General features: G+C 40.0%; 1 protein-coding gene across 3 annotated transcripts; it reads left to right on the plus strand.

The window, feature by feature from the left end:
* Positions 1-12,512, plus strand: LOC129192658 (serine/threonine-protein kinase pim-2-like). Of its 3 annotated transcripts, XM_054796901.1 has the most exons (10): positions 1-194; positions 2,815-3,100; positions 4,900-4,994; positions 5,067-5,114; positions 7,170-7,376; positions 7,461-7,638; positions 7,725-7,895; positions 10,392-10,601; positions 10,763-10,856; positions 12,122-12,512. In XM_054796901.1, the coding sequence occupies exons 2-8, from the start codon at positions 2,857-2,859 to the stop codon at positions 10,484-10,486; spliced, it is 1,038 nt and encodes a 345-aa protein (XP_054652876.1). In that variant the 5' UTR covers positions 1-194; positions 2,815-2,856; the 3' UTR covers positions 10,487-10,601; positions 10,763-10,856; positions 12,122-12,512. The 3 variants fall into 3 exon arrangements, with proteins under 3 accessions (XP_054652876.1, XP_054652877.1, XP_054652878.1); XM_054796902.1 differs by lacking the exon at positions 1-194 and having other exon boundaries at positions 2,489-3,100; positions 4,969-4,994; XM_054796903.1 differs by lacking the exons at positions 1-194; positions 7,725-7,895 and having other exon boundaries at positions 2,489-3,100; positions 7,461-7,509.
* Positions 12,513-15,188: the final 2,676 nt, after the last annotated feature.

The following is a 15,188-nucleotide window of genomic DNA, read 5'->3' on the forward strand; positions in this document are numbered from 1 at the left end:
CTGTCGCATGACCTGTTTACCATGATAAACTTTGAGTCATATGACGTCATAACTTTATGACATATCCTAATTGACGCAGTAGATAACTAAGATTCATAGACACTTCATTTAGCCTTTCATGGTGTTTCGAAAGACAACTATGGCGTCTATTGTTTTCCAGTGCACAATGGTACGGCTTTTGGGAGCTGCTCAAGGTGCGTATCTATCTGAAATATAAACAGTGGCCGCACTGATTTCGAGTTAAATCTTAAGTGAACGGTTTGAATTAATGTTTCACTAAAAGACGTCCTTGTAATAATATATCAGTCTTAGTGATGGGCTGTTGTAATGCATGCTCTTGTGCTTTTAAACTACTGATTTTGGAGTTGGGCTGGGTCTCAAAAATCCAATACTTTCGTCAGTACACTCCAATAAGTATACTATGTTAACACTGTGTACTGTGTAGTTCCCGAGGGCGCCAATTTTGTAGTTATCTGTCCCATATCAACTACAGTACGCACCGACCAGAAACTACGTTCAACTATTTCGCGTTAGTCATGGTCACTGAGCAATCGGTTGTACGCATGCGTGTTAGCACACTTTTACGACAGCGCTTCTGCGACGTCACGTGGCGTGGTAGTTATTATTTTTGAAATGTATGAATATAAATTGTCAATAACCATACTTTATAAATGTAATATATTGGGAGCTTGTTTTATTGGTGAATATTATCAAGTGTTGGTTAGCATGCGGATGTTTCTGTCGTCGTATGACCTCCACCAAGGCGGAGCTACGTAAAAAGATAGGCAATGCACGTGGTGCGGACGTAAACGTCATATCCGGTTAAGTAAAAAAAACATGTAAATAAACAGAATTAAACACATCAAGTGCAGTTATATTTGATTGTAAACAACCAAAAGCAGAGTGCAATGATGGATTAATGTAGAGGGCTCAGCTACAGGTTTTTTTTCGAAATGGAGAAATACCATCCATCCAAACATACAGTATCTTCCCAGCAAATACTTTTGTCTGTATTTTTTTTTACAAAACGTATTATGTAACCAGAAAAATACGTCTTATAAATTATCCACTTACAACATGTGTATGATATAAGGAAAAAATAAGATCAATTATGTTGTAATTTTGTGACTGCTGAAAAATAGGCCGATGTAGGCGGATGTAGACGCGTTCTGCACGTGCGTAGAACCGATAGCGTTTCTGTGACGGATTGCGCAGTGACAGTCCCTCCCGTTCTGCTTCGTAGCCTAGATGGCGACCATCGAGGGTTTAAAAAATAAAAAAAATCAATAACAATGTCGCACAACCTTTAAAAAGCAAGAATAAAGTCTTACGGAAAAGTATCAATGTGATCATAAAAAGTAGATCATAGATCATTATTATCCAGACAGAAAAAAACAACTGGGAGTATGAAATTTAAAAAAGATCTAAACATGTGCGAGGGATAAAAAAAGCATCATACATCACTTCTTAAATGTAGTTATTGTTTATAATGTAGTTTTTACAATGTTCTCTAGAATGTGGGAGGTTTTCATGGCTTTTCTATTTTTCATGTTCATCTTTAGCATGCATATATAAAATCTTGAGTAAAATTTGTGAATATTTGTCTTACATGATATCACTCTAGATTGGTGAATATGAAATTTGCCTCGTTGACATACAAGTTCAACAACATTTTTAGTGTTTTTGACAGTCACCTTGTAGAAACAAGACCATTTCTTCTTTTATGTTAACGAGCGTATGATAAGTAGGGCTGCAACTAACGATTCGTTACTTAGTCACTTAATGTGGAGCTTGTTGCTTCGATTAATCGAATAATCGGTGAGGCCCTACTAGGGCTGGGCGATATGGACCAAAACTCATATCCCGATATATTTATGTCAAATATCGATATACGATATACAGTATATCCCAATATTTTTTCCACAAAGTGATTTTAGACAAAGTCAAAGTCAAACATGCGTGCAAAGTTGTTTCATTAAAATGTCAAAAATCTAATAGAAAAAAGCAATGTAGTGTTTCCAAAATAAGCCTGTCTCATCCATATTTGCACCCTTGTTCAGGCTTATGTCCCCCTTCCTCAATGATGGCTTTAAATTTGTTCATGTATGCCTCTGCCCCGGCATCCGCAGAGGCGGCCTCTCCGTGGTCTTGTTGCGGACAGTTAAAGCCCCTTTTGCACCCTTGTTCAAATTTATTGCTGCTGTCGTCCTTATGTTATTTTCCTCCTTCTTTATGGTACGAACTGAAGATTCATTTATTCCGTAATGGCGCCCTACAGCTGCGTAAGTTCCTTCAGCTTTCTGTGCAATGGTTAGCATCTTCCTCTGCCTTTTTGATGCAACTGCAGGTTCCTTTGTTGATGCAGAGCGTTTAGTCGACATTGTGAGTTTTGTCGGGGAGAAAGCTTGCAAACATACAGCACGAAGAGCCACACTGCTAGTGAAGGGACAGTTATGTGAATTAGGCAAGCTGAACTATTCTGTACTGCACCGGACAAATGGCATGGAGGAGATTGATTGACAGTCCCTCAGCCAATCGGGAGGCAGAAGACAATGCGGGTTCTCCCTTAGTGAATCAGGCTCAGAACACAATGTGTTCATACGCTGTAAAAAAAAAAAACCCAAAAAAGCATGCTACACTGTAAAAAAATTGTACACAAAAAAATCCATGTAATAGTGAGGCCGTGTAAAGTGAAGCGCGTTATAGTGAGGGGTCACTGCACTTAGCTATCCACAAAACAACAATGCTTTTATGGAAAAACAACCTAAGTTGAATCAAAATACGTTTTAAAATTGTTGTCGTCTGTGAAATAAGCATGAGCCAGGCCACACGACCGATGTGCTGGATGGCTTTTGGATGAGTAACCCAAAGATAGAGTCCAACGATGAAGAAGAGGCAGTGAAAAAGTACTGGATGGGTATTGATCAACATTCTGCAACCATCATCACCACCAAATCCACTGAAGAGGATGTCACAAATCGGAATGCTGGCGCTTGTGAGGAGACGTCCACAAGCAGTCGGAGCACTGCGCTCTTGCATCGTTCCTTCTCACCGGAAGAGGACAATAAAAGCATATTACCTGAAGAAAACATCAGTAAAGGTAAGCTAGTGAATGCCCTGCCTCAATACTGTATGTTTAAGAAATTGTATCTTAGGAAACATGACTTGGTAATCATTCAGGTGCTACAAGTGACATATTCAGCCCATCAGAAGTACATTTTGGGGGGAATATTTGAGTTATGCCACAGAAAAAATGTCAACAAATCTTTACTGTATGCATATTGTAGCGACCCAGAAGTTATACCTGTCATATACCTGAGTTGTTGTTGCTGTGCTGATGTGCTTTGGCGTGTTTCCGGCTGATAGTAGCATTTATTTGCAATAAGGAGCTTGTTGATCAATCACCTTTTCGTTGCTACAACAGCATCTGTATAGACGCTACAATATGTTCAGTCTTTGGTATTAAAATACCAGCTTTGAGCACTAAGTCGATCACGCCAAAGCACGCAGCCTTATCGTCTTATTTTAAAAATGCATTACACCAAATCAGGGGTGTCCGAAGAACAACCCAGGGCCATTTGCGGCCCGCTGCTTTTTAAAAAAAAAATTATTAGCCCACGGCACATTCTAAAAATGTAATTTAACAAGAAAACCAAAAAAACTACAGCAAAAGTCAGCACTTATTTTACAAGAATGAAGTCAAGATATTAAGAGCAAAAGGTTGTTTTCTAAAGATAAAAAAGTTGCAATTTTATGAGAATAAACTTGTAACATCATGAGTTTTGCAAAATTAGGTTGGGGAAAAAATATTATGGGAATAAAGTCAAAATTAGATGGAATAAAGTCATAATATTACAAAAAGAACATTTTACAAAGATTACGTAAAAAGAAAGTGGAAATGTTTGGAAAATTTAAAAAACAGCAAAAGTGGGTGGGGGCGGGCAAAGACTAGGCCTGTCACGATAACAAATTTTGCTTGTCGATAATTGCGCTAAAAATTATCGTTGATAAACGATGTTATCGACAACATTTTTGGAGACCATTATTTTTAGTCATTGTCATGAGAGGTGGAATTCACATTTGAACCTCCAGATTGTACTCAAGTGTAGTGTACCTGTGTGAGCCACATTCGTATGACACAGATTTTGCCTGTACGTATTGTGGCGCTCACGAGCCAGAGGTAACTTTATTTTGCAAGCAGAGTAACAACAGCGCGCACAATGATCTTATCAACCACACTGGAATCGCGGGAGGTCAGCGCTCCACCTATCAGTCTTTCTCACGATGCCCTAAAGAAAAGAGCTAAAACATCACACAGCAACGTAATAGCTAGATAACAACAGACAACAACAACTATGTGAGCTCTAAACGTGTAGCTTAGCAGCCATTTACAACAGCAGTCAGCAAAGCACGCTGGGAAACAGGAAGTGCTCCCGGCGACGCGACAGTATGTTTAAAATGTATGCCATGTAACCGTATTGAGTGGTTGCATTTCTTTTGCAATGTAGCGAGCGACACTGTCTTTGAGCGCGCACCATTTTGCACTGTTTAGTTTATATTTGCCAACCAAACGCCTCCGTAAGCGTTGACTGTCGGGACGAAGGCTACGCTGTCCGTGCTATCGGTTATCGCGACAGGCCTAGCAAAGACCCAAGTTCATACTAATATGCTTTTTCACCGTTATCACGAAGTTGGGATGCAGTTTTTTCTCGAAATATATATAACTTCTTAGAATATCTACATGTTGGTTTACGTGGCCCTCAGTGGAAAAAAATTGGACACCCCTGCCCTAAATAGTACATTTCTTTTAAACGTAATAAAATCATCCATAGACACACGCGTTACAGATATCATCAGTGTTTCGGGTCATAGAAAAACATGTCTATTGTGTTTCTGCAGAGGAATTTGATGCAAAATATCAACAATTGGAAGCACTTGGAAAAGGTGGCTTTGGATTTGTGTTTGCAGGCCACAGAAGATCTGACTCTTTACCAGTAAGCAATACCAACGTCTTTGCTCTTCAGTGTACGTGAACATGCTCAGCATATTCAAATTCTGTGTTGTAGGTGGCAATCAAACACATTCCTAATATCAGTGTGGAGGATGAATTACAGGTAAATATGATGAATTGGAGTGTAAAGGTACAGCAGGTATGGTTTGGTACGTACATTGGGTACAGTCAAGGAACTAAACGTAAAACATGAAACGTCTTAGCTATGATGTAAACAGCTTTCATGATATTTAAAATCAACCTGCTGACAGGCAATTCTCCTATTCAAGATTCAAGATTCAAGAGAGTTTTATTGTCATGTGCATGGTAAAACATATGCATACAATTCTCAAATAAAGAATAGAAATAATTTTAAAAAAGGATAAAAGTGAAATGATATATAATAGTTTCCCAATCTACAGGTAGGTCAATATACAGTAATCCCTTGTTTGTCACGGTTAATCGGTTCCAGAGTGAATTTCCCCCAAGTACGATTCCTTATTCATAAATGGAATATTTTTGCAGTTATAGTATAGAAAACCTGATTTTAAATGTGTTTTTTTTAATCATTAGAGCAATCTAGACATGAAATAACACCCCGACAGTCACCGTTACACTCGTCTTCCCCAATATAGTAGACATCATAACAGAAAATAAGCTATTTAAGATGTAAATAAGACTAGTGCTTGTGTGTGTTGCTGTAAATGTGTTCCGGTGATAGTTTAGTGGCGGGCGGACAGGAAGTGATGTCGGGGGTTCAGAGTTGAGTTGGGTTACGGCCGCAACAGTGGTGTTTTTGTGAGGGATTTTTATTAGAGATTATTGTGCCAATAATATCTACTGCCATAAAAGCCTGTTGTTCCGGCGATCAAGTCTGGTGCTTGTGTACTTGTGACCTGTGTAGAATACTACATATCATCACATTATCTTTGAATGCGTCTTCTGATTGCCATCCAATTAGTATTTTTTTTATTTTGCCTTTTATACGTGAGAATGCTTAATTTAGGCAAAAAATACGTAACATTTGCTTAAATATGCATATTTCTGACTAATAATAGGCTGCATTCAACCGCAAAATAGAATGAATTATTCATTCATACATTTTTTTAGCTAAGCTGTCTGATGAAAACATCCCCATCTCAGCTCTGTGTTGTAGGTGACAAAGCAAATGAGTTTAATGTATAATAATTAGGGATGCTCCGATCAGGATTTTATGCTGCCGATTCCAATACCGATCATTCAGAAGTTAAATCGGCCGATACCGATTAATTATAAGTTTTCCCATTTATTCATGATGAGTGCTATTGGCCAGGGGTAGAAGGGGGAAAGGGGGAAAAGTCAGGACAATTCCAAGGTCCCTTGACTGCTAAGACTTTCCTTGGATGTGGGAGTACAAGGTTGCTCATCTCGTGTGATGAATTCAATTATTTTTCAGGTTATCAGCTTAGACGTCTGACTGTCACACACATACGCGCAAGTGTTAGACACATGGCTGCGTTAACTGGTGTCTGAATGACGACCACAGCGTGAGCCTCAAAAACGCACCGTACTCCGTCAAGTGTTTGTTCTTCAACTGCCGTTTTAAAGTTTTTTAACTTGCTACCCCTGCAAGATAGTTTCCGTGGCATGTTGGTGTTGGCTGCAGGCTGAATTAGTGCTAGCCACACGTATCGGCTCTTGTGATCGGCGCTGGAAGGCACTTATCGGCATTTGCCGATCTTGTGATTTATCGCGGAAATCCGCAATACCGATCAGCGATCGATCGGAGCACCCCTAATAATAATAAGTGCAGCATTAATAGTTCCAACTTGTAGCCCTAAACATCTCTACTGGACAATATCGGCACATTGCTTTCGCCTTTCGTCAATTGGTAGGCCAATTGTTCCCAAAAAGGAGACGTTAATGACGGAAGAGGCTTCTTGTTGGCACTATTACTAGCCGTAACTCCCACTAGCCAAAGGCTGTGCTGCACTGGACTTGTTTACTGAGCAGACGCGTAACGCAAGGTACATGTCTACTCAGTGTGGGAAATCGGTACGACCCTGCACCTCACCAAAAATTCCATACTGAAAAATCTTAGCACAAAAACGAAGTTATCACCACCAAAGTATTGAGCTTTCATGGACTTTTGTGTTTTTCCGCATCGGATATTTATATTTGTGCGTCTGTTGGGCTGCAGAAGTATAATACCCCGTTAGAAGTCGCCCTCATGCGGAAAGCAGCGGGCGGACCAGAAGCAATCGGAAAATCACCTGCTGTCTCGCTTCTGGACTGGTATTACCTGGACAAAGAACTAATCCTCGTCATGGAAAGACCAATTCCCTCTATGGAGCTTTCAGATTACCTCATATCCCGTGGAGGCTGTATGGATGAAAATGAGGCGAAGGTACCATACCTGAGTGCTGGGTGTGTGTGTGTGTGTGTGTGTTCCATTTTTGAAAAAGTACCTGTTTTTCTGTGTTGACTTTAGATCCTTCTAAATCAGTTGGTGGATGCCGCCATTGACCTGCACAGTAAAGGTGTGTTTCACCAGGACATCAAATGTACAAATGTCCTGGTAGAATATGGTTCTGGTAACCCGCATATAAGAATTATTGACTTTGGCTGTGGCAGTTTTGTACAAAGGAAACCCTTCTGGAAGTTCCGAGGTATAATATTTGGCCACATCAGGCAAATTTAGACAATGACCTAAATTTTTGAAAAAAAAAGTGTGTTTTTTTATCTTGTCTCTTAGGTACCCTCGAACTAGCCCCCCCAGAGTGGCATATACGCAAAAAATTCAAAGCTGGTCCCACTACAGTATGGCAGCTGGGAGCCCTACTGTACCGCCTACTACATGGCAACATGTTTCATACCATGGCCTTTGTTAGCAGCAGAATAGGTCTCAGCACTGAACTATCACAAGGTATAGCGCAAGGAACAGCAGAGTTTTAACCGAAACATTTAACATTTGACATTGCAAGCATCTTACAGCATATGCCAACATCGCTACGCTATCTCTGGCTAGTCATTGAAGGTACTGTATTTTTCCAAGGTGGTTCCCATTGAAATGACATCAATAGCCTTTGTTAGAAATCTATTTTCTTGAGTGAAACTTTTACAAAAATGTCGACTGGATGTATAACTGGATTTCAGCTAAATCGGCCAATAGAATCACATTTAAGTAGGGGTGTAACGGTACAACGGGGTATTAGAGCCACATTGAGAACAAAATAATTACAACTTTTTTTTCTCATAAATTTACAGCAAGAAACGTAATATTACGAGAATATTACGTTTCTTTTCCCGGAAATGTACGACTTTATTCTTGTAAATTTACGACTATATTCTCGTAAATTTATGACTTTATTTTCATAAATTTTCAACTTTGTTTTTGTAATATTACAACTTTATTGTCATTAATTTTTGACTTTGTTCTCATAATATTATGACTTTATTCTTGAAAATTTACAACTTTATTCTCATATTGCTAGTGTTTTCTCGTAGATATACGACTTTATTCTCATATATTTATGACTTTATTCTTGGACTATTACGAGTTTTTTTGTAGTAAATTTAGGACTTTTTTCTCATAAATGTACAATATTATTCTGGTAATATTTTGACTTTATTCTTGTACTATTGCCAGTTTGTTTGAGTAGATTTACGACTTTATTCTCGTAAGTTTATGACTTTGTTCTTGTAATATTACGACTTTATTCTTGTAAATTTACGACTTCATTCTCATAATATTACTATTTTTTTCTCGTAAATATACAACTTTATTCTCGTAAATTTATTACTTTATTCTTGTACTATTGCCAGTTTTTTTGAGTAAATTTACGACTTTGTTCTCGTAATATTACGACTTTATTCTTGTAAATTTACGACTTCATTCTCATAATATTACTATTTTTTTCTCGTAAATATATTATTCTCGGAAATTTACGACTTTATTCTTGTATATTACAAGTTTTTTCTAGTAAATTTAGGACTTTTTTTCTCGTAAATTTACAACTTTGTTCTCATAAAATTACGACTTTATTCTTGTAAATTTACCACTTAATTCTCATAAATTTACAACTTTATTCTCGTAATATTATGACTTTATTCTTGTAAAGTTACGACTTCACTTCGATACATTTTTTTTGTGGTAAGATGCCAAAACCAATCCATGTATGTCAAAACATTGATATCCTAGCTCCGTTATCGCTGACAAATCAAATGTCAGGTATCGGCCTGCGGCCGGCACGAGAATCCCAAGATGCGAGGAGCCAGCAGGTGGTGCAAGAGGATTTATTACAAAAAAGGATGCAACTGAGGAGCCAAAACGGGGACTAAACCAAGTACAACAAAAGATCACCCGGAGGGGTCACGGGAGAAAACACACTAGGGCTAAACTAAAGGAGCTACCGAAAACAATGAGGTAGAACGGCAAGGACTATAATTACACTAACAGAATACACTAGCAGCAGCACAGGGCTAGGCAAAACAGTATACACACCGTGGCAGGCAAGCGAGAGAAAAGGGTAACAAAAGGAGCAGCAAGTAGCTGAGATAAAATGCTGGAGGAATAGCAGGTCGAGGCATAGGAGGTAGCTGGTGCTTCGTGGACTGTTAGCGAAGAGCTACAACGAACTGGCACCATGCTGCAGGACCCTGCTGCTTATCAATTGTTATACTGTACCTAATTATGTAAAGCATTAAAAAGGAATTAATTTTATTCTTACATTATAGAATATTTATTCATGCACTTAATAAAGACAAGTCAGCTCAACTTAGCTCTTTCGATCCTAAATTTTCAACCAAATTCTGCCACCATGATGACCCACCTTCTCACCCGGACACAGTAGGTGTTTAAAGTGACCAATCAGCAAGGAGGAGGGGTTGGGGAGTTGTCTATTCAGTGTCCGCCCCCAAAACTCAGCAACGCCGAGCACACAGAAGGCAGAGGGAGTGACCGCGTGCTTGTATGGAGTGCCAGCATGACAGCATGAAGTGGCACTGAGCAGTTATTCAGAGCCCACGGGCACGAGGACAGTGGTCTTTATGTGTGCTGATTATGGTTTTTACATGCATTGATTTTGGCACTGATTTGACGCCATACATTTCCTTCTACGGGTAAAACAGAGGAACTAGGAAGAACCTATTTGACGCCCTATACAGTATAATTAATATCGTCTTCATTACATCTCAAACATTCATAGAAAACCAAATGTATAGAAACAGAAGTCCTAAGAGCATATGAAACCTGGAACATCACATCACATACACGGTCCAATCATCAGTGTTCGTCAGTGTGAACAGTAACCTCACCGCTCTTTAGTGTGCACCAGTTATCTTTTTCACATTTTTGGTCCAGACTAGAGTGCTGGACTGCAAGTGTGAACGCACCCTTAAACTGAATGGTCTTTTCTTTCAGAATGTCTCGACTTCTTGCAGCTGTGTCTAGCTGTACGCCCCAAACAGCGTGCCACCCTGCAGCAGATGAAACACCACCCCTGGCTCAACACATAACATACATCAGCAAACACCTATTATACAACATAAACAAATGATATCTACCTGATTAAGCCAGCTGTTCTGACCTCCAGGCTGGCATATCACTCCACCCACTCCACCACATGTTACGGTAACACTACTGATTACTATGCTTGTAAATGCTCTACCTGGTTTGCTGCATGTAATATAAATAGCTGGGATGCCTCAGTCTAAGCAGCTCATCTCTTCATCTGTGTCAGATGTTCTGCAGCCCTTTAAGCATGTAGCTGCATGATGTTTTGTTTCATTCAGATATTATTTCAGTATTGTTCCAATGATGACCACCAGCCAGCACAATCACGCTACCTCAAGATCACTGAGCACAGTCTCCGATAGCACCACTTTGGTATGTGACAATTCCATATTTTGCCATACAATAATCTATCATGGTTAATTGGTTCCAGGGCCGACCGTGATAAGTGAATTTCCACCAAGTAGGATTCCTTATTCATAAATGGAATGTTTTTGTAGTTACAGAATAGAAAACCTGTTTACGACCTTGTAAATACGGCTTTTGTTTGTGTTATTGTAAATGTTTTCCGGTGCTAGGGGATTTGAGTGGGGAGTGGACAGGAAGTGGCGTCGGGGGTTCAGATGAGTTTTATCTTGGCATGGGTTATGGGCGGAACAGTAGTTTGTGATTGGGATTATTGTGCCAGTTGTGAGATCATTCGAAGCTGCAATAAAAGCCTGTTTCGGCGATCATGCTTGTGTGTTTCACCGAACTTTGCAGTAACATTGACACCCAGTGACGAGTGTAGAATACTACGTATAATAACATCTTTGAATGTGTTTTCTGAATGCCTTATATTTTTATTTTAGTTCAATTAGCCATTTTTATGCTTGAAAATGCTTAATTTATGTAAAAATATGTAAACATGCAACATTTTTTTTACTGATATTGGTCAGTATTCAATCACGAAATAGCATGATTTATTGTTTTTGCAAAACCGTGAGAGGGTGAAGCCGCAAAATTCAAAGCACGAAGTGGTGAGGGATTACTATATCCAGTTGTGCTCAAAATTATTCAATCCTTAATTCAAATTCAAATTTATTTGCAAAGTTGGTGGTGAGAAACCTTTGCTGCTAAGCAAAGAAGTCAGACGTTTTTTGTAGTTTGTCACCAGCGTTGCACACATCTCAGGAAGGATTTTGGTCCACTCCTCTTTACCGATACCCCCAAATTTTGTTTTGTTGATAGTTTGCCTCTCGGTGGGAGGAGAGCTTTAGGATGAGACATGTAGGCCATGTCCACACGGGAATGCTTCTGGGTTGTTGTTTTATTTTACGGGTTGAAAAAAAATCACGGCCAGACAGTGTCGTATTAGTATATAGTCACATCACCCTGAGAACGTATCACTGGGTGAAAACTACTGTATAGGGCACACCTACATGGCCCTGTAAACGGTCACTTCTGGTCACGTGATGGAAACGGGGCAGTGACGTCATCAGATTTTCCCACTCTGGAAGCCTTTTTCGGGCACCCAGAAGGTCGTTGCCGTGTGGATGAAATCGATTAAGTACTTCAACCTGAAAACGTTTCAGAGTGAACTCTCCCTTACAGTCAGGAATTGCACAACAGTATTCATGACAGATCTTTCATCTCGTCAGATGGTGAGAAAAAGCTGCACACGGCCAGTCTTTGTGTCGCTAAAGATGCCAGGAATGACTGCCCTTCACTGTCAGTACTACTCGTACTGGTGTCAACAGCAGCGGGAAGGGAACCTCGAGGCAACGTCCAGTGATTAATCAAGGTTCTGTTTGCGGAAGCTGGATGACCGCATCCAAGTATGGAGACACCATAGAGAATGCAATGCAAATTGCTGGTATCTTTCAATGGGGCCAGTGTGATAGTGTGGGGCCGTTTCTCTCTGAAGGAAATTTCTTCATGGAGATATTAGAATGACATTTTGGAGCCAGTGGCGATCCAATATTTCCAGAATCTGGGACTGAACTCCATCCTCCAGAACTGTGGTAGGAGGTTATGCTAAGTTATGTTATGTTGTGCTATGTTATGTTACGTTGTGCTGTGGTATCCTACTTTGTGAAGTTACATGACATTTTAACACTTGCACAATTCAACATGCCCAAAAAGGATTAGGAAGAAGTAGAATTTATTTAATCCTTTTTTCAGTAGCTACTGATAGTTGTTAACTTCCTGTGTTTAACATGTAACTGCTTTCACTAATTTTCTATGGTGAATGAAAAGGATGAAAATGTACAATTTTTTTAAGCTTGTGAATGGATGGTTATGGACCATAGTCCAGATAAAACCAACATAATAAACAGTGTGTCATAAATGCATAGAGAAACACATTCATGGGTCGTTTGGAAGTGACCAGCATGTGTGGCCGATGATGGAACTCGACAAACTGCCAGCTGAGGAGATGAGACAACCAAGGTTGGTCCTGGTACAACCTGCTAGTGACGTAAAGTGCTGCAAACAGCAGCACTGACCAGCCAACTTGACTGGCTATCCCAGGACAAGGCCCAGTAAACCATGATGACACAAGGAGACTGGTGGGGCCGTCAACCAGTGACTGAAGGTTTCAACAACATTAGACATTAGATCTGCCAGGAACTTCAGAACCAACTGTCAAAGATGGGTTTGTGGAACGTTCAAACGCTATATGAAGCAGGAAAGTTAGACAACGTCTTAGTCGAGATGGATAGAATGAACATCCATTGCCTCTGCGAGGTCAGGCGCCCCAGCGTCGCAATTTCATCAAGGACAACAAATGCAACCTCTTTTCAGGAGGGGACAAACAAAAATACGGGATTGCGCTTATTCTTGACGAGCACTTTTCCAACTTGGTCATCTAGTTGTGGCTAAAGAATGAGTCTAGTCCCTTCAATGTCAGCATCATCAAAGCGTATGCTCCAACAGCTGAATCATCCCATCAAGATATCAACTCTTTCTACAAGTCCCCCAGATTAGATACTCTCTATATTTAAGTCGAACAACATACATTTTTTTTTATGGGAGACTACAATGCCAAGGTTGCCAATGAAAGGGACGAATAGATGATCAGACATTAGGGTCCATGACAGTGAAGCAAGAGTGGTGCCTTGCTGGTCGACATCACAAATACGTGGTTGGACGTACACCCCAAAAAGATGGCATCCATGGAAAAGCTCTGGAGATAGGGCCAGAAACGATCAATTACATCGCTGTCAGTTTGCATTTCAGACACGATGCATGCATGATGTTGACTCTGATCACAATCCAGTGATCACAAAGCTCCAGTTTTCACTCAAACGTATCAAAAAGCCCAAAACCAAACCGATCTAGGTTTTGGCTGCAAAACAACCCACAGGCACATCCAAGTTTCAAAGCAGAGGTGCTCAGATGCATTCCAGCAACACCTCCAACTGACATTATTGTCATCGAACATTGTTTTTGTTTTTTAGAGCACAGCTACTGGTATCACTACAAGTAAACACATCTCATTTGTGACTTTTTCCACCTCAAAAAAAAGTATACACTCAGATAGACAAATATGGCAGGCGTGCAACAACAGTACCTTAACTTATTGAGTGACACAAAAAGCAAAATGAACAAAACCAAAACACGGTTGCAGTCAGCAAATGGGAATATCACACGTGAGAAAAGTGCACATAAAATAGGAACAACATGGCTTGAAAAAGAACTTGCCAAACCTCTTTTAGCAGCCCAATCTCTTGGATTAAATCCACAGTTGGGATATAAAATGAAGATGGCATAACAGCCTTACCCATTTTAAATGATACGCCACGTTGGTTGTTGTCGAGTGATATGCAAGAAGCGGCTGACACAAGCTGCACTTTACTTTCTCGGGCTCATCTTTAACCTGTTCGATAAACTTCCACACTTTGGATGATTTTTCAGTAGCTTTACTAAAAGTGTCGATGTTGACTGTTTCCGTAGTGTTCAAAGCTAGCGCTCACCTCAGCTCTTTTGGATTCTGCCACTGAAGCGGGCGATTTTATTCACGTGTGGCAAGTATAGGTACTCTGTTGAATACACTTAATTTTCAATTCTTTTTTAGTGTATCAAAATAGGCTATGACAAAAACAAAGACATATGAGGAGAGAAGTAGAGGATCCTGGTATTAAATAAAGGATGTCCTGTGGTGGAGGGCATCCTACCCGCCTCATACAAGGTACACTACTCTATTACTAAGATGCATGGAACACAATCAGACGTTCACATGAATTAATGTGGACTGGTCTGACTCTGGCTTGTCTTACAGTGCCTGGTACCATACCATCATACTGTTGGATCCACCAGCACCAGACCCTCAAGCACCAGCAGCGCTTGATCTGTTGGGTAACGGACATTAAAGCAGTATTTTCCTACCCTTATTTGATATAACCAAGTCACAGTTGACTTTGAAGAATCCCCAAAGGCTAATTCAACAGTCTAACAATTTGCTTTTAAGTCGTGGACATTGTGTAATACATTGTATGTGATGTGTTTCGATTTTAACGGGCAACCCTTTATTTCAGATGATTTGTAATGATACCACATAATCACCAATGCTGAGGCGAGGTGGCCTGGCTCTGTCCATGACGCCCGTATCATCTGGTCCGGTCCTGTTTACAGGCGTCTAGCACAATTAAGGTCAGTCACACAACCTCCAAGAACACTCATCGTCGTGGCTATGTTTAGAGGCAATTACGAATTAAGGCAATTATG

Source organism: Dunckerocampus dactyliophorus, chromosome 13 (assembly GCF_027744805.1).
Source record: "Dunckerocampus dactyliophorus isolate RoL2022-P2 chromosome 13, RoL_Ddac_1.1, whole genome shotgun sequence".
In the NCBI taxonomy this organism is placed as follows: Eukaryota; Metazoa; Chordata; class Actinopteri; order Syngnathiformes; family Syngnathidae; genus Dunckerocampus; species Dunckerocampus dactyliophorus.